At 40.2% G+C, this 20,600-nt stretch overlaps 1 protein-coding gene across 1 annotated transcript in view; it reads left to right on the top strand.

Moving 5' to 3' along the window:
- Positions 1-20,600, top strand: part of LOC143138945 (RNA helicase Mov10l1-like) — a 54,215-nt gene that overhangs the window by 14,889 nt on the left and 18,726 nt on the right. The window contains exons 10-16 of the mRNA XM_076299444.1: positions 519-696; positions 1,324-1,394; positions 1,566-1,657; positions 13,269-13,327; positions 13,418-13,542; positions 13,623-13,689; positions 14,997-15,016. Coding sequence (XP_076155559.1) covers positions 519-696; positions 1,324-1,394; positions 1,566-1,657; positions 13,269-13,327; positions 13,418-13,542; positions 13,623-13,689; positions 14,997-15,016 — 612 coding nt within the window. The remainder of the gene's footprint in view (positions 1-518; positions 697-1,323; positions 1,395-1,565; positions 1,658-13,268; positions 13,328-13,417; positions 13,543-13,622; positions 13,690-14,996; positions 15,017-20,600) is intronic.

Below are 20,600 nucleotides of genomic sequence, written 5' to 3' on the forward strand. Positions count from 1 at the left end.
ATTGTTTACACTTTTTTGCACAGCTCCGTTAGAGCAGTCTGAAATGAATATAATTAAAACCGGCTGTGTTGTCATAATTGTTGTGTTGAGTGAATATATGAAGCACTTCGCTCTTTCTGTTTGAAATATCAATATCGTATCGATATCGTATATCGCCAATCAGCCCCAAAATATTGGGATATCAGTTTTGGTCCATATTGCCCAGCCCTACCCCGGTCTTTCAGTGTCCCGGGAATCCTTGACGTAAATTTGGACATGCGAAAAAGGAAAAAAAAAAAAAATCTGACTAAACCTATATGACCGCCACTTCGCTGCGCGGCGGTCATAATAACACACAGTAGATTTAGAATATACAAATTCTACTCAACAACCTGAAATGCAAAAAACATCTGTGTGAGACAAGACAGAAACACTGAAGTGGATAAGGAATGCGTCTGCCTGGTCTAGGTTCTGTCCCCTTGACCCTGTCCACCCCTGGGTGCTGCTGACGCGTCTCCCCTGCTGACCTCTCTCCCCAGCCACTGTCCCTGGCCAACCTGCAGCAGCGCTTCTCCACTCTGTTGTGGCTGGAGGAGCTGCATGCCGAGTCCGAGCTGCGGGAGTTCAGCATCAGTGGCGCGCTGCTCCGCAAGGGAGCCGTCCACCTGCACCTGGAGGTACCTGGCCTGGCTGAGGGCCGGCCCAGCCTGTTCATCGGTGAGCAGCTGCCCTGTTAGGGGCGCACAGTAGAATAGAACCTTGGGTTACTTAGGGGCGCACAGTAGAATAGAACCTTGGGTTACTTAGGGGCGCACAGCAGAATAGAGCCTTGGGTTACTTAGGGGCGCACAGCAGAATAGAGCCTTGGGAAAAGTAAGGTTAGGGGTGCATTAGCTGGGAACTCGTATGTACTTTAAATCTGTTAAATAAGAACAGTGCTTTAATGCCAAATAAATCAATGCTTTAAAATTGCTTTGAATAAAGGTCTACAGAATTTGTTAACTGTAAATGATTGTCTGCCAACTGTCAAAGCTACTCTAACTAGATTTATGGAGGAACCTTAGTGTACTGGCTGCTCCTCCCTCTGTCTTCAATTTTCTATTATGAAATAGCCAGCAGAGAATGAAAATGTTTCCACTGTTTGCTATTCACATGCACTTGAAACAGCAGCCGAAACACTAGCTCAGGAGTTGTGAGCTCAGAAGCACTTGAAACAGCAGCCGAAACACTAGCTCAGGAGTTGTGAGCACAGATTCTGTTTTGTTAACCTCATGATCTGTTACAAAGGAAATAGCTGTTGGCTTTTTGTGTGTCACTTTGATCCTGTTTTTTTTTTTTATCCAGGTGACAAGGTGCTTCTTAAAAAGCCTCTAATTGGGGGTGTGGTGGTGGAGTATGTTGGCTATGTCGCAGAGGTAAATACCACATCGTGAGTCGGTTGTGATGCTTGACTCATGTGAATTGTGTTGGAGAATTATGGACGGATGGCCAGAAATAGCATGTGATATTTTGTACCCAGTGACCGTTTGTTGCCTGTGACACTCTTACACTCACCCTTACCCTTCCACCTGGTCTGACACCATTAGATCAATGAGGAGGACGTGAGTCTGCGAGTGAATTATGATTTTCATCAAGCCTACCTTGGGGAGCCTTTAGACGTGGAGTTCACCTTTAACAGGTAATCCCCCTCCATTCCATACACTCTATTCAGTATTCATCTGTGAAGGCCCTCCATTCTATACACTATTCAGTATTCATCTGTGAAGGCCCAATGAGGGCCTGGAAACTTGGTTTATAGAGCTATTTTGTCTGATGTAATGATTCAATTAGGAAGATAAAACATTTGTAGAGCTGGCTAACCCCCTGTTTTGGTTTTGTATTTATTACATTTTCTCTCTCTCTCCTTTCTTTCTTTCTTTCTTTCTTTCTTTCTTTCTTTCTTTCTTTCTTTCTCTCTTTCTTTGTTTCTTTCTCTCTCTCTCTCTCTCTCTCTCTCTCTCTCTCTCTCTCTCTCTCTCTCTCTCTCTCTCTCTCCAATTAAATTAAGCTTTATTGGCATGACAAAAAATACAATTTGTATTGCCAAAGCATACATGTACGTAGTAGTGTGTAAAGAAAGAAAAACAAAACATCATGCATCATACATTACTGCAACGGCAGTGTGTGTGTGTGTGTGTGTATGTATCTTGCTGCGACTCTTTTTTTTGTCATTAAAGTTTTTATTAATTTTTACAATTTCACAAACATTAAATCACAGGCATACAACAAAACATCCCATACCTGAGGGGTCATTACACGTCAGTTCAACCAGGGCCCACGCACTTAGGTCTCAAAAAATTCTGAAAAAATGACCAGGTGTACCTATTTTACCCAGGAGACACACTGTAAAATTACTCTTATGTAAGATCAATACTTTCCAAGATACAGCCAGTTTTACAGGGGGAGGGGGGTGTCGATTTTGTTCGGCCTCTTTTTTTTGTCAAAGTTCACAAGCCCACAGCGCAAGAACTAAACCATGTAGGAGGCTCACATTTTGCATGCTGGTACATAAATAGGAATAGTATGTAGCGTAATTGTCACGTTTGGTCTGGATAATCCTGCATGGTCATAGCTGTCCCTCAAAGTTGATACAAATTTTATTGGAGTTTTTGGCTGGGCTCACATCTTGCCATGAGTCCTCATCTATGTCCTGACCAAAATCGTTCTGCCATATAGTCCTTAAAGCCTGTGTTGCAGGTTAACCACCACTGTTGATTAATGGGTACATAAAGCACTCAATCTATGTATATCATTTTTAAAAATGTCTCCAAATGGTGTTAAATGCCAGTTTTTGTTGTTTTTAGCATTAGCAGGTTTTTTGTACGCAATTCGGTGATGACGTCACTTTGGGGACTACTTGATCTGCGCTTCATTCATTTCAATGCATTTCAATGGACATCGCGGTTACACTTTCAACATAAAGTTTGTATATTTACACTTCGAATTTCGTCACAGCATTTATATCACAGCTACACTATGATCTACCAATGGTAATAACGGTGCCTGATATCAATTTAGTAATTTTTCTGAATTTCGGGAGGTCTCGTTTTGGAGGGTATGTTTTACATTCATTCCTATGGGAAACGGTCGCGGTTACACTTTCAACATAAAGTTTGTATATTTACACTTCGAATTTCGTTACAGCATTTATATGACAACGACCCTATGGTCTAACAAAGATAACAATTTCTTCCGATTTTAGTTTAATGCAATTTTCTGAATTTGAGAGGCCTCGTTATGAGGCTACATTTAATGCACCTATTCAGTTTAATGTATTATGCTTATAACATTACGACACTTTTTTTGTTACTGTCAGTGAACAGCACCGAATGAAAGTCAACATTTTCTTTATATCTAGTGATAGTGATAATGTCGTTAGTTCAGATAAGTAGGCTACCAGGCAAACTTAGTCAGAAGATCAGAATATGAAGCATCATGATAGCTAGCTGGGCTAACTTTTTAGTCCCAGCTGTGAGCCACCCCAGTTACTTAGCTTCTAGCCGCCGCCGATTAGGCTGGTCGTGTCTTCAGCATGAATATTTTCGAAAACTACTGCTCGTGATTGATTGCCATTGACATCGTCAGGGTACGGTTTACCAAAGAGGGAGATAATATGGGCAAGTCGCAGTTTTGCAGGTGCTTGTGTGGGCTGTGCCGTCCCGATGGAAACTGTGGTGGAGAGCTGCAGTAACTAGGGAAGCGAGTGCATTTTGGCCGCTGGTCGAGGAGCTCCCCTGTGACCAGCATATGACATGATCTATCTAGCTATCTATCTACCTGTCTATATACATATCTAGGCTATCTATAGCCTATCTATTTATCTATAATCTTATCTACTGCTGAACAATCCCTTACTCGTTTCTCTTTACTCCTCTCTCGTTACTCTCAGGGGTCTCAAGGTGGGCTTTGGTCCGTAGTCTCCCCAAGGTGACGTAATGCAATGCATTGTGGGGGAAAGGAAAATCACTTCAAACGCTGTGAAATAGTAGCTGCTTTTTCGTATTATATTCCGTTTTGTGATACCCAACAACATCAAATACAATGGATAACAGTTTAAATGTTTATTATCAACAAGCAAATTGTGCAAATTCGTTGGAAAATGAACCCTGCAACACGGCCTTTAAGCCTTCACACATCTTGGTCTCAATACTTGACATCTTCTTATAGAATAGCTGAGTGTAGAATATGTGGAGAATTAAGGAAACCCTGTATCACATTGTCTTTGTCCTCCTTTCTTCTCAATCCAAACACAAACCCCACACTACTTCTCAGCTGCAAATACTTCAAAAAATCCCCTCTATCTGTTAAGTGGAATTGCTCTTTAAGGTCCTCAAATGACATAAATAATTGCTCCCTGTACAGATCTTTAATTACTCGTACGCCTTTCGCCAGCCATGATTGCCAAGTAAAAGCCTTTTTTGCAATACAAACTGAGGGATTATTCCATATTGAGGAATAGCTTTGTTTGTATTGTGAGAGACCCAATATCTTGTGTGCTCTTGCCCATGCCCATTGTGAATGCCGCAGAATAAAGTTTCTTCCCATTGTCTGGTTTTCTGTATTTTTATGTGATAATAGTTTAACAACACTATATGGGCATGCAAGCACCTCCTCCATCTTAATCCACCCAGGACCAGATAAGTAGGTTCCCCAATGTCTTGCCAGTTTATTCATCTCAAAAGCTATGCTGTACAGTTCCACATTAGGAAGTGCTAATCCACCACAATCTCGTGAAGATAGTAGTTTCTTTAGTCTAATTCTGGGCCGTTTTCCATTCCATAAGAACTCTGTAATTAACTTGTTATATTGCTTAAATATTCCATCAGAAATTGTTACTGGTATCATCATAGAGATGTAATTAAATTGTGGAGCCACCACCATATTTATGATACTAATTTTCCCCCATAGAGTCAGATTAATCAGCCGCCATTTCTCCAAATTCAACTTAATTTTCTTAATTAAAGGTGACATATTCATAGCAATTATGTTTTCCAAGGCTGGACACAACTTAATACTCAAGTACTTCATTCCAGTATTGACCCATTTACACTGAAAGTTGGTTAGTATAGATTGATTGCATCCTTTTGATATTGGCATGCATTCAGATTTTTGCCAGTTTATTTTATAGCCTGACAGTTTTGAGAAAGCTTCTATTGTGGCTAGTATGTTAGGGATTGATATTAGAGGATCCTCAATAATCAATAAAATGTCATCCGCATAGAGCAGGGGTGTCCAAACTACGGCCCGCGGGCCAACTGCGGCCCGCCACGCACTTTAATCCGGCCCGCCGAGCATTTATTAGTTTATCATAGATCCGGCCCGCCACGCACTTTAATCCGGCCTGCCCTGCATTTAATTAATTAGGTTATCATAGGCCACTCGCTATTCCAGCATAGACAACGTTGTGATTAACTTTAGGCTACTGCAAACTGCTTTACACTCTTCTTAGAAAGCGTTTACCATGTCAATGTCAAAACAGCTTGTTACATCGAGATACATAGTATCTCCATTGCAGCAGATCTAACTACGTTATGCTACTCCATTTAATTGGGAACGCATTTGAGCGTGCACAAGAGGGAGAGACTGCGACAGCTTCCAGCTGGCTTGTTATTGTTGATAATTGATATCTCCTTTTTATAAGAAACCTTTAAAAGGAAATCGCGATGGCAACAGTAGTTTCCACTACTGACCATTTATAAACTGTGAGCCATAGGCACAGTACTAGCCATAGGCTAGTGGAGCTGGCAAAAGAGCCTTAAAGTGACAGTGCACCATTTATAAATGAATTAAACAACATCAAATGAACAGTATTTCGTAAGAAATTCATTTTCTACAACAGTATTACTTTGTCATTTAAATGATACAAAACAATATATATATATATATATGTTTTGTATCATTTAAATGACAAAGTAATTCTGTTTTTTCATTATTATTTTTTTGTGTGTGTGGCCCGCCGGCCAATTTTCAAAACCCAATGTGGCCCTTGAGTCAAAAAGTTTGGACACCCCTGGCATAGAGGAACATTTTGTGTTCCTCCTCCCCATGTAAAACCCCTTTAATACTACTCTCAGCCCTAATGGCAGCGGCCAAGGGTTCTAGAAACATTGTAAATAGCAGTGGACTGAGAGGATTTCCTTGTTTTGTCCCACGTGTTAACTTAAAGAACGGTGATGTGATATGCCATTTGTCATTACTGCTGCCCTTGGGTCAGAATATATTACATTCACCCATTTGACAAAACTGTCTCCACATCCAAATTTACGGAGAGTGTAATGCAAGAAGCTCCATTCCACTCTATCGAATGCCTTTTGGGCGTCCAAAGATATGGCGGCTATAGGCGTATTTTTATTATGATTAATCTGCATGAGGTAAAGTAAACGTCTAATGTTATCTGAAGATGATCTGCCTTTTATAAAGCCTACTTGATCAGGATGTACTAAATGTGGCAAAACATTTTCTAGCCTAGTAGCAAGAACTTTTGTCAGGATTTTGCAGTCTACATTAATAAGACTAACAGGTCTAAAGCTCCCTGGATCCATAGGATCTTTATCTTTCTTGAGAATTAAAGATATCAACGCTTCATTAAACGTATCTGGTAGGTTACCCACTGAAAATGATTCTCTATACACTTCTGTTAAGATGGGAGCCAGTTTGTCAATATACTTCTTATAATATTCTGATGGAAAACCATCCAAACCAGGTGATTTCCCAATCCTCATTGATGAAATTGCACTTTTGACTTCATCTACTGATATAGGGCGATCTAATAACATCCTCTGATCCTCTGACATTTCTGGCAGTTGAATCTTAGAGAAAAAAGTATCGTATTCGCTCCTTCCAGGGTTAGCCTCAGATTTATATAACTGGTTATAGAAACTCTCAAACACTTTGTTAATATCTCTAGTACTTGTCACCAAGTCCCCTTTGTTATTTTTAATCGCTGGTATAACGTAACTAGCCTCTTTTTGCCGTATCTGTCTGATTTTTCCCCACTCTCATAGTAATTACTTTTAAGTCTAAATAGGGCATACTCTGCCTTTCTATTGTAGATTTCATTCAATTTAAATTTCAAGTCACATACTTGCTTCAGTAGGAGATCACTATGTTTCTGAGCCAATAAATTCTCAGAGTCCTTAAGTTGAAGTTGTGATTGAAGCTCTTTTAATTGTCACATTTGCTCTCTTTTTTTCTTACTGGAATGTGCTATAATCTTTCCCCTGATATAAGCTTTCTGGAATGTGCTATAATCTTTCCCCTGATATAAGCAAACTGCTCCAACTCTATCTGTTGTACCCATATTCACCAAGAAGAAATGATCAAGTTCTTCTTCAATTTGACTATTGAATAATGGGTCTTGAAGCAGATAAATATTCATTCTCCACCTACTACCTTTATTGCCATCTGTCCCCATTACTAATCCTAGATGCACTGTCGCATGATCAGTCAATGCTATAGGGCCTATCGAGCAGTCAGAAACACTGTTAACCAGATCATTACTGATCAAGAAGTAATCTATCCTGGAGTGAGATTTATGTTTGTGAGAGTAAAATGTGTATTCTCTACCTTTTGTGTTGACAAGTCTCCAAATATCTGTCAGGCCTATATCCTCTATCAACAACTCAATGGCCATTCTATCTTTTGGAATGTGATTGGAAAAAGTGGTTTTATCCAAGGCTCCATCTAGTACTTGGTTAAAATCCCCAGCTATGACTGTATATCCATCCACCTTTCCTGCTATTTTGTTTATGTTATGGAAGAAACCTGGGTCTTCCACATTTGGAGCATAGATGTTACATAAATTAACTTTTACTCCATTAATCTTAGCTTCTACGTATATAACTCTTCCTTCTTCATCTTTTTGCTCTTTTATAAAGAGAAAATTCAGATTCTTATGCACTAAAATAGCTACTCCATGTTTTTTTACTGGAATATGAGCAATGATAAATTTGGCCAACCCAGTCTCTCTTTAATTTAACCGCCTCCGACTCAGTCCCATGGATCTCCTGTATAAAAGCAATGTGAACTTGTTGAGACTTAAGGTAAGATAAACATTTCTTTCTCTTAATGGGATTTTGTAGTCCATTCACATTCCAGGACACTATTCTCACACAGTTACTCATGACTTAAGAAATTGAAAAAATGTGTCCTTCACATATCTAGAACATTTCTCACCACATGTCGGCCTAGGCCTATATAAATGATCAACAGAAAATGAGGGTAAAATGAAACGAAAAAGAGAGGGTGCTGCCCAGCTGCCAATCAAAAAAGTTAACACACAATAAACTACACTCAAAACCCTTTTAGAACAGGGAACATGGAAAACAATCCCATACCCACCCCATCTAACCCTTCTCTCTTCCTTGAGAGACCCTCCACAAAAATGGTCCATGAGGCACAAGTGGTCATCATCATCAGAAACCCCACCATCAAACCCGTCAAAGCATCTTTTCTAAACAGTCCAAAGCAAACATAAAAATAATTTCCTCAATCTCTGCACAGAATCTAGCCCAAGCTACATTGTAAAGGAGTGCGCCCGAGCGGATGGTGGGTCAGACTGAAGGATGTACAAATGCTGCGTTGTAGTCAAAAGGCTTTTCTTTTATTATTATTTTTTTTTGTTAGGCTGCCGGCAGGTTAATACAAAACAAAACAATGATGACAAACAAACAAACAAACACTTCGTCAAAACAAGAAATAAACACAGAGACGCTGCCCACGCATAACTAGGCCGACCTCTGAGGTCCTTTGGCATGACCTCTCGCTACAGAGGAGTCTCTCGTCTGAGCTAAACAGCCCCCATTTAACCCACAGGTCTTATATAACGATATAAATCAATTAACACATAGGCATCATATTTTGGCCAACACAACATCCAAGCAATACACATTACTAAAAACATTCATGTGCCCTTACGATCATGCTCAATAAAACCTCATTAAGGAAACAAATATAAACCGTCTAGACACCCCTGCTCCAATGAGCGCTTCTCACTTCAAAGCGCGAACAGAATGCATAAAAGTTCTCCATGCCCCGCACCTCGGTTTGCTCCCCATACCCGGAAGAGACTACAAGCAGGCAACAGGTAAGCATGTTAATGCATATCTCCGCATACAGACCTAACATTTCTCTCTATCGGCTCGTAAGCATTGATGTTAAAAATGCGCGCTTATCGCTTACATTACCGTTCAGATAGAATATGCTACAGTCGGCCCGACGCATATTGCGTCTTCATTTCCCGTACATACACTCACCTAAACAAGTTCCCGTGTGGAATTACCTTTGCTTTTAGACACACAGCAGGTCTAGAACACACACACACAACTTCACATGTCCCCAATCAATGTTACAACCAGACACATATCGTATACATAAGCTTTCATATTAATTTCAACAAAAGTCATTGTTTGTGCTGCAGCGGGAAAACTGCCTTTGTCCGTGACAGATGTGCTGCACTCTGTCACATACATATCTTGGCAAAGTTAGTTTTACAACACTATATGGGCATGCAAGCACCTCCTCCATCTTAATCCACCCAGGACCAGATAAGTAGGTTCCCCAATGTCTTGCCAGTTTGTTCATCTCAAAAGCTACAGTATGCTGTACAGTTCCACATTAGGAAGTGCTAATCCACCACAATCTCGTGAAGATAGTAGTTTCTTTAGTCTAATTCTGGGCCGTTTTCCATTCCATAAGAACTCTGTAATTAACTTGTTATATTGCTTAAATATTCCATCAGAAAGTGTTACTGGTATCATCATAGAGATGTAATTAAATTGTGGAGCCACCACCATTTTTATGATACTAATTTTCCCCCATAGAGTCAGATTAATCAGCCGCCATTTCTCCAAATTCAACTTCATTTTCTTAATTAAAGGTGACATATTCATAGCAATTATGTTTTCCAAGGCTGGACACAACTTAATACCCAAGTACTTCATTCCAGTATTGACATTGAGTTATCTTATTTTTAAACGATGTGCTTTATAGGCTACATGGACGAAAGAGAATATTCAAAAGGAGGCGCCATAGGCCATGCATTGGCTGCATGTTGACGTCAGGCTTTTCCTAGGCTACTCTGCCTTTGAAAGCAGCAGATTGTTCTTTTACCGAAGGGCAAAAAAAAGCGGATAATAAAGAAAATAACATTTATAAAAATAATAAAAGGGGCATGATAAGAAATATCCTTACGTTATTGCCCCCGTGTCAGCTGTTCGCCCTCGGATCCGAAACTTAGTTGAGTCAATGGTAGCCAAGTAGGCCTATAGTTACATGTAAATTAGGCTACTCAACTGCAGGCTCCTGCTCTGTCGTCTTGTTCGGCGATCCTTGCACCTTTAACTCTCTATTAAGAAAGACATAGCCTCTCTGTCATCGTCGAACTTCATTCTTTTCCCCTGCCATGTAAAGCGCAGCTCCGCTGGATACGCTAGGGTGAAACGCACGTCAAGATCATGTAGACGATTCCGCACATCTTTAAACTTTCTCCTCTTCTCCGCCATCTCTCGTCATATCTGGGAATAATGACCGCTTGCATCCGTTCCATACGATCTCCTCCTTGTTCCTGTACTTCTTCTTTGCAGCTCTCCACACTCTCTCTCGTTCCAGAAAACTGAGAAAACAAATTATTATTGGTCTGGGAGGGTAGCCGTCGTTGGGCACAGGTGCCGGAGCGTGGTGCACTCTTTGCAACTGCAACCCATCAAGCTCAACCCCTAGTGCCTCGGAGATTATAGTCTTCACACATTCTGACGGTTTACCATTCTCTAGCTTTTCTTTCAGACCAATAAGCCGCAGGTTTTGTCGCCTGTCTCTATTGGCAGCGTCCTCAACAGCCCGATGTAGTTCCTCGCACTTCATAGCCGTTGTATCTGCTTTTTGGCGGAGCTCATGGTTGTCATCCTCTAGCTGAGAGATTCGATTTTCAGCTTCATCCAGCCTGAGCAAAACAGCCTGTTCGTAGCCCAGCATTGGCATCCTTAATTTCTGATATATCCGCTTGCAATGCTGTTAGAAGCTTTCCAACTCTTCCCATCTCTTCCATAGCTTTCTCCAAGGACTGCTGCATAGATGCTAACACATTTTCACTCTCTTCTTTGCTAGCTCCTGCATTGGTAGTCAGCTTGCTCCGACAGTGCTTTTTTCAGTATTTCTTCTCGACGACGACATAGTGCACAATTCAAACCGTCAGACACTTAAACTGTAGGCTATTAATATCAACTTATAAAACCAAGTATGTCGACTGCACACAATTTACTAGCGAATTTCAGGTAACTTTGATGGGTTCACAGGAGAGCTCCAACTATGCGACCATCTTGCTCGGTGATCCCACGTGACTCCCTTGCTGCGACTCTTGCACTCTTTTGTTCCTCTGCTAATAATAATATTCTCCGACTTGGATTCCCTTAAAGTTTTGAAGGTCTGGATGCATTTCTCTGAATTTAGGAAAGAATTGATCTTCCATTGGCAGCATTCAGCCATAAAGTGTAGCTCTGTTTCTATGGCACCTTGGTTGCAGTTGGTGCACAGCCTGTCTTCTCTGGGCAGCCAGGTTTGCCTGTGTCTGCCCTTCTCGATAGCCAGACTGTGATTGCTTATTCTGTACCTGCCTGGTCAAGGTTTTTCTCTGTCTGGTATCAGTGACTGTGGATAGGTAGTCTGCCACAGTGTACCAAATAACATTTTCCATGTAATTGCCCTGAAGTTTATTTTGTCTTTTTGTTGTTTCAGTCCAATATGATAAGTCATTTTGTTTTTCTCCATTTATAATTTGATTAGGCTGAATTGTTTGAGAAAGGGTGGCAAGGTCCTGAGGCTGACTATTAGTTGTGTTAGTTGTACTATTAGTATGTCTCGGGACTAGCTGGATGAGGGGACTTGTTTTTACTTTTAGGGCTTTATAACAAAAAGAGTTGGGGTCGCTTTGAGATGTTCGAAGAATTTGATAGCTCTTTTTTCTATTTTAAATAAACAAAGGGTATTGGCCTTATTATTTTTAATTAGTAAAGGGTATTGGCCTTATTCCACCCTGCATCCATTGTTAGGTGTGCTTCTCTGTACCTTGAGGATACTTTTACAGAACTCTGCATGCAGGGTTTCGATTGGATGTTTGTCCCATTTTTCAAATCCATTGTACATAAGAGGACCCCACACTTCACTGCCATATAATGCATTTGGTTCAATAACTGTTTGGAATATTTTGAGCCAGATCCGAATGGGTATGTCAAATTGAATAGATTTTTTGATGGCATAGAAAGCCCTTCTTGCTTTCTCTTTCAAATAATTCACGGCCATGTTGAAATTACCATTTGAATCGATTGCATATGTACCAAGGGTTAATTTCTTTCCCTGATATCTGGATTTTTTTACTGGAAAGTCTTCTGGAAAGTTCTGGAAAGAATTTAGGCTCTGCTGTAGACCCTCTTCTGTTGGAGACCGCAGAACCAAGTTGTCCACAAAGAGAAGACATTTGATTTCAGTCATTTAATAGGAGGCCAGGAGCTGCTGACTGCTCGAGTCTTTTTGCCAATCCATTAATATATATATATATTGAAGAGGGTCGGTGATTGAGGACAGCCCTGTCTCACACCCCGTTCCTAAGTGAAGAATTCTGTTTGTTTCCAATTTTAATTGCACATTTGTTGTTTAAGTACATTGCTTTTATTACGTTGTATGTTTTCCCCCCTACACCAGTTTCAATAAGTTTACAGAATAGGCCATCATGCCAAATAGAATCAAAGGCCTTTTGGAAATCTACATAAAAGCATAAAACCAATTTTTTATTTTGGTTTGCATGTTTATTTATTAAGGTGTGTAGAGTGAAAATATGATCTGATGTTCTACATTTTGGTAAAAAAAAACGATTTGACTTCTATTCAGGGCATCATGCTCGATAAGGAAGTTTATTATTCTATTGTTTGAAATGCTACAAAATAACTTCCCCAGATTACTGTTTACACAGATGCCCCAGTAGTTATTAGGGTAGAATTTGTCTCCAGTTTTGAAAAGAGGTGTAATGATTCCTTCATTCCAGATATCAGGGAAGTATCTGACACTCAGAAGCAAGTTGAACAGTTTTAGAATAGCCAGACGAAAGTTGCATTTTTAATCATTTCATTGAGGATGCCATCAGGGCTTATGGCGTCTCCATAGTCCTCCATTTTTGATGGCAAGTTCCTCATGTTGCTTTTTGTTAAGTTTATTCCAGAAATTATTAGGATTTAAAGATTATATGATGTCCATCATACCAGGTTGACTATGCGTCGGTGCCATCTGGCCATTAATCAGGCAAAGGACTTTGGAGATGCTGGTGAGTACTGTCTCTGTCTTCCCATTTCACTGCTATCGGTTTCACCTTCATTTATTATTTCCACACTGTTGACCCTGTTCTGCTGCCCAGTGCTGTTCCCCAGTGAGTTGACCCCTCAGGCCCCTCAGTGGGTGGGAGAGTGGGGACCAGACGAGTCCCTCAGGGGTGAGCAGGAGGAGGCGGTGAGTGGAGGGGAACGGGAGAAGAATATTTGGGTAGTGTGTCATTCAGGTGGGTGTCGATGACCGAGCCTGCGGCCCCATTTTTATCATTACAGAACCAGGAAGTGGAAGAGAATCATCATGGGGCGGGTTCAAGTGTGATCGCAGACATGAAGTCGGTTGCCACTCAAACAAAAACAGGTAAAAATCCTGTAAATACTATTGTGCTGTGAGGAGCCAAATCCACTGTAAATACTTTTGGAAGAGCCAAGTCTACTGTAAATACTAAATGTCATCAAAAGAAAAGGGAGTCCATGGCACTCTTCTTCAAAAAGTTATAAAAAGCCTTTATTTAAACATGGCTATTTTTTTTAAAAACATGATCTGGGCAGACACCCACGCGTAGCGGCACAGAGCCTTCTTCAGGGTATACTGCACGAACAAACAATTGCCTCTTTTGAGGTTAACTAATGACATACACCTGGACAGCACAGGTAATGAATTCACATAGTTCTCAGGTAAACACTACATACAAGGGCCAGTAGGTGGCCCCACAGGTGTCACAAGGCAGTGAATAGCCAGGTAAAGAAAAAAAACGAAAAAAAGAACCATTAGGTGGCAGCAAATTTAGGTTAGGACAGACATCAATACTTGAAAGTGAAAAGTCATTACAGATAAGGACTAAAATCTATCTCCTCATTTAATCCAGGGTATGTCATGGCCTGCAGAGTATATATGTAGAAAGTTTTCCTTTGCAATAATGATTTTAACCCATCACCACCCCTAATATTCTTTTTTATTGTTTCTAGACCTTCAACCATTAGACCATCTGGATTGCTGTTATGTACTGTGTGAAAATGTTTCGCCATTGGATAATCCAAATTTACCTTTCTGATGGCATTTTTATGTTCAGAGACTCTATCTTTTAGACGCCTCTTGGTTCGGCCTATATAGAAACAGCCACATATACATGACAAACGGTACACCACAAAGGTGGTATTGCAGTTGATGAATGATTGTATGTTGTATGTTTTGTTAGATTTGAAGTCAACAAATTGTTTGCATTCCTTTATGTTGGAACAATGGTTGCAAAAACCACATTTGTATGTACCGGTTATCTGTCTATGAAGCCAGGTAGTCTTTTTGTTCACACTAAGGTGGCTAGGTACTAGTTTGTCTCGAAGGGTGGGGGCCCTCCTAAACGTAATTTTGGGGGGAACTGGAAACACTTCTCTCAAAATAGAGTCACTTTTCAACAGGTTCCAATTAGACACAATTATCTTTTTAATCGGATTGGCAAGGCTGCTATATTTTGTGACAAAGTAAACTTGTTCTTGACTAGATGACTTTTTTTTCTTCTTTTTAAACAAATCTGTCCTCTGTTTGGAGAGAGCTTTTTCATTAGCAGACTGTACAACATCAGTCTGGTAGCCCCTCTGTATAAAGCGATGAGACATGATTTTGGCCTGCTTCTCATACTCTTGGTCTGAATCGCATATACGTCTCAGACGTTGGAATTGTCCAAAAGGTATGTTGTTTTTTAACCAGACTGGGTGGAAACTATCTGCTCTTAACATAGTGTTTCTATCAGTGATTTTGCGAAAAACTGTAGTATGGAGCCGGCCATCCAGTCCTTTTGAGATAGTTAGATCTAAAAAGTTAATAGTTGTCTTTGAATGTTCCATAGACAGTTTAACATTTCTGTCATTTTTATTCAACTTATCATGAAACATAAACAACTCATCTTCAGAACCAGTCCAAATTAGGCAAACATCATCAATGTACCTCCCATACCATTTTCTCTCATCACTGTAGACATTATTGTAAACATATTCCTTCTCCCATAGGCCTAGGAAAAGATTGGCATAATTAGGGGCAAAACATGCCCCCATGGCAGTGCCACATACCTGAATATATAATTGGTCTTGAAACAAAAAGATGTTATTTTTCAATGTCCATTCAGTGAGTTTAATTAGGAAATCAGATGGAGGAAAGCAGTCTGTAGACCTGTTGGTTAAGAAGTAGTTTAAAGCTTTCAGTCCATCGTCATGAGTAATATTTGTGTATAAAGATTCTACATCCATAGTGACCAGATAAGAATCATCAGAAACAGTCATATCATTCAAAATCTTTAAGACATGGGTAGTGTCCTGTATATAAGAAGGGAGCTGTTGGGCAAGAGGTTTTATATGAAAGTCTATAAATTGGGAGGCAGGTTCTGTGAGAGACCCATTTGAGGATATAATGGGCCTTCCTGGTGGACATTCAAGGGACTTGTGCACTTTAGGGAGCATGTAAAATGTAGGTGTGCGGGGATGTTCACATAAGAGGAAGTCATGTTCTTGTTTTGAAATCCATCCGGCCACCATGGCTGTGGAAAAAAATTCATTCAGAGTTGTTCAACTGTCGTAGGGCTTCTTCAATGTATTTTTCTTTGTCCAGCACCACAACTGCGCCCCCCTTATCTGCTGGCTTTATGATTATTGAGTGATCAATGGCCAGTTTTTCTGATTTAGTCAGATTCTCCCTAACCTTCTGAGCAGAGGTTTTGAAAAGTTCTTCAATTTCATAATCCACTTTTTTTGTAAAGGCAGTTAAAGTGGCATTAGAAGCTGGGGGCATAAAATGTGATTTTGGTCTGAAAGGGGAGCTTTGGACAGTTGAAACACTTCTTAGGCTATGGTGGTGATACCAAGCTTTAAGGTGGAGACTGCGGTAGAATCTGAACAAGTCCACTTTAGTATTGGATTCATTTGTGTGGTAGGTAGGAGAAAAAGAAAGTCCTTTTGACAACACACTGACACAATCGGGAGACAAAGATGTATTAGATAGATTGATTACTGTTTCATTCTGCTCCTGAGGGTCGGCGGGGGTTGCTGTGATGCTCTTTGCCTTTGTCCTCTTCCTGCTCCTCCTTGTTTTTTTATGATGGATCTTCCAGGTTGGGGGCATTCGTCCAAAAAATCAGAAGAAGATGCATGAGAGGATGCATTGGAGAAGGCAGTAGATTCTTCATCACTGCTTGTAAGGTTGAAGGATACAGACCTCTGTCGTTGTGTTCCATAGCGATTCTGTTCAGACCAGCGGTAGACCTTCCCTTCTTTGTAGTCATTTTCATCCTGTTTAAATTTCTTGACTTTCTGTTGTCTCACCCAGTCTGTCAGTTTTTCAAGATCCTCCTTCAGTTTATTTTCAAATGGCAGTTTTTTCTGGTCATCATTAGTAGTATGGATATCAATGGATGATGGATTTCAAAACAAGAACATGACTTCCTCTTATGTGGAACATCCCCGCACACCTACATTTTACATGCTCCCTAAAGTGCACAAGTCCCTTGAATGTCCACCAGGAAGGCCCATTATATCCTCAAATGGGTCTCTCACAGAACCTGCCTCCCAATTTATAGACTTTCATATAAAACCTCTTGCCCAACAGCTCCCTTCTTATATAAAGGACACTACCCATGTCTTAAAGATTTTGAATGATATGACTGTTTCTGATGATTCTTATCTGGTCACTATGGATGTAGAATCTTTATACACAAATATTACTCATGACGATGGACTGAAAGCTTTAAACTACTTCTTAACCAACAGGTCTACAGACTGCTTTCCTCCATCTGATTTCCTAATTAAACTCACTGAATGGACATTGAAAAATAACATCTTTTTGTTTCAAGACCAATTATATATTCAGGTATGTGGCACTGCCATGGGGGCATGTTTTGCCCCTAATTATGCCAATCTTTTCCTAGGCCTATGGGAGAAGGAATATGTTTACAATAATGTCTACAGTGATGAGAGAAAATGGTATGGGAGGTACATTGATGATGTTTGCCTAATTTGGACTGGTTCTGAAGATGAGTTGTTTATGTTTCATGATAAGTTGAATAAAAATGACAGAAATGTTAAACTGTCTATGGAACATTCAAAGACAACTATTAACTTTTTAGATCTAACTATCTCAAAAGGACTGGATGGCCGGCTCCATACTACAGTTTTTCGCAAAATCACTGATAGAAACACTATGTTAAGAGCAGATAGTTTCCACCCAGTCTGGTTAAAAAACAACATACCTTTTGGACAATTCCAACGTCTGAGACGTATATGCGATTCAGACCAAGAGTATGAGAAGCAGGCCAAAATCATGTCTCATCGCTTTATACAGAGGGGCTACCAGACTGATGTTGTACAGTCTGCTAATGAAAAAGCTCTCTCCAAACAGAGGACAGATTTGTTTAAAAAGAAGAAAAAAAAGTCATCTAGTCAAGAACAAGTTTACTTTGTCACAAAATATAGCAGCCTTGCCAATCCGATTAAAAAGATAATTGTGTCTAATTGGAACCTGTTGAAAAGTGACTCTATTTTGAGAGAAGTGTTTCCAGTTCCCCCCAAAATTACGTTTAGGAGGGCCCCCACCCTTCGAGACAAACTAGTACCTAGCCACCTTAGTGTGAACAAAAAGACTACCTGGCTTCAAAGACAGATAACCGGTACATACAAATGTGGTTTTTGCAACCATTGTTCCAACATAAAGGAATGCAAACAATTTGTTGACTTCAAATCTAACAAAACATACAACATACAATCATTCATCAACTGCAATACCACCTTTGTGGTGTACCGTTTGTCATGTATATGTGGCTGTTTCTATATAGGCCGAACCAAGAGGCGTCTAAAAGATAGAGTCTCTGAACATAAAAATGCCATCAGAAAGGTAAATTTGGATTATCCAATGGCGAAACATTTTCACACAGTACATAACAGCAATCCAGATGGTCTAATGGTTGAAGGTCTAGAAACAATAAAAAAGAATATTAGGGGTGGTGATGGGTTAAAATCATTATTGCAAAGGAAAACTTTCTACATATATACTCTGCAGGCCATGACATACCCTGGATTAAATGAGGAGATAGATTTTAGTCCTTATCTGTAATGACTTTTCACTTTCAAGTATTGATGTCTGTCCTAACCTAAATTTGCTGCCACCTAGTGGTTCTTTTTTTCGTTTTTTTTCTTTACCTGGCTATTCACTGCCTTGTGACACCTGTGGGGCCACCTACTGGCCCTTGTATGTAGTGTTTACCTGAGAACTATGTGAATTCATTACCTGTGCTGTCCAGGTGTATGTCATTAGTTAACCTCAAAAGAGGCAATTGTTTGTTCGTGCAGTATACCCTGAAGAAGGCTCTGTGCCGCTACGCGTGGGTGTCTGCCCAGATCATGTTTTTAAAAAAAATAGCCATGTTTAAATAAAGGCTTTTTATAACTTTTTGAAGAAGAGTGCCTTGGACTCCCTTTTCTTTTGATGACATTTTGTGTGTTTTCCCCACACCAAAGAGCACCTTCAATATCTTTTTTCTACAATTCCTGAGCACTTTGGAGTTTTTCTTTATTTCAAGCTACTGTAAATACTATTGTGCTGTGAGGAGCCAAATCTACTGTAAATACTATTGTGCTGTGAGGAGCCAAATCCACTGTAAATACTTTTGGGAGAGCCAAATCTACTGTAAATACTATTGTGCTGTGAGGAGCCAAATCTACTATAAATACTATTGTGCTGTGAGGGTGGAGAGAAAGTGGAATGGAGCATTAGGTCCAGTATTCCAATATGTGGTTTAATGTTCTGAATATCTCATTAGTAGGTCACTATTTGGCTGTATACAGGAGAGAGGCAAACGCCAAGCACAATGCATTCCAGAATATGCATCTCTGACTTGACACAGAATTATTCAGGGTTTAAGTACACAACAGCAAAAAATAGATAACCATACAGTAACAGTGGCAGTCAGAAGACATCCAGGCTACCCTAATCAATAGGCCTTTTCACACAGAGATCACGCTAAATTTGCGGGAAGAGGAGACGTCTTTTTGCCGTCTTTTTGTGTCTGTTCACATAATGCGGCATTTTGGGGAGCCAGAAGGCAGGATCAGCTATAGTAAATTCAATTGTGACATGCAACAGGGGGCGTGTAGAGTGATAGTCGTAGGCCTTATGTGCGTGGGCCTTTAGATACAGCAGGTGTGTGATTTCAAAAACCATGGCGGGAGAACCGACTGCACTTTGGTCAGCTTGCATTTGCTTTGTTGTTGCTGTTAGAATTTCTTAAGAATTAGTTAAATTCTTGCGATAGATGTCTTCAGACAATAAAACGTAATTTGGAAGGGAAATTGATCAGAAGAGTTGCCCCTTGCGTTGGCCGTACAATGTACTGTGCATACAATTTATTTATGAAATCATTCAATATTACAACAAATAGCTTGTGTACTGTCTTAATTGAAACATGCTTCGCGCACAATTGATAGCCTAGGGCAAAGAGAATGGACATCTCAACATAAGGATACATTAGAAGATGATGATTAGTGTAAACTTTGTCACACGACGTGATAAGCAGTTCTTTACGTTCCATTCAGTCATAAATCATTCAAGCGTAGGCCTAGTGCTAGTCATGAAAAGAAAACAGCAGCTTAATATTTTTCAGGTGTTTAACAGTAGGCCTAGGCGCACTGTTAGCAGTTATGCCGAAGGCAGTGAGATTATTATGCATTGCATCCTGTCACTCAACATCGCAGTTCGGGTTGATAAGATTCAGTTAATGCGAGTATGGATCGTCTCAAAGTTTGGGACAACCAAACAGCAGTGTAGGCAAAGCATGCTTTGTTTTATCGCTGGATTTTAGGATAGCCTATTATGGCAACTGATTGCATTCCAAGCTAGGCCTACAGTCAACTCTAGCAGGCATTGAATGACTCGAGACTTTGTGAATTTATAGATTGACATAATGTGCTGTTTCTTTTGATCAGTTAGATTTATTTGCAATCTCCTGTGGTGGGCTGGACATAGCATTGAAATGCCCGCCCAGATTCCCCTTTCCGCCTTGACCCATTTACACTGGTGGCGGAACGAAAAAACTCGGCAAAATGTCTAGGGGGCTTGGTAGTAAACTTGGCGAGACACTTTGTCCCGCCATTCCGCCTCGGTCTATGTGAAAGGGACAGTCGTTCCGCGATTCTGGTACATACAATCGCGGCGATTTTGCCAGTGTGAAAGGGCCTAATGATGCTAATGGTTTTTGACGCAAAACAAACAACAAGAAGTGATATCAATCCTGA

This window comes from Alosa pseudoharengus, unplaced genomic scaffold (assembly GCF_046254945.1).
Source record: "Alosa pseudoharengus isolate Yale_2024_CS ecotype anadromous, Long Island Sound unplaced genomic scaffold, YU_APseudo_1.1 YU_APseudo_1.1_scf_10, whole genome shotgun sequence".
Classification (NCBI taxonomy): Eukaryota; Metazoa; Chordata; class Actinopteri; order Clupeiformes; family Clupeidae; genus Alosa; species Alosa pseudoharengus.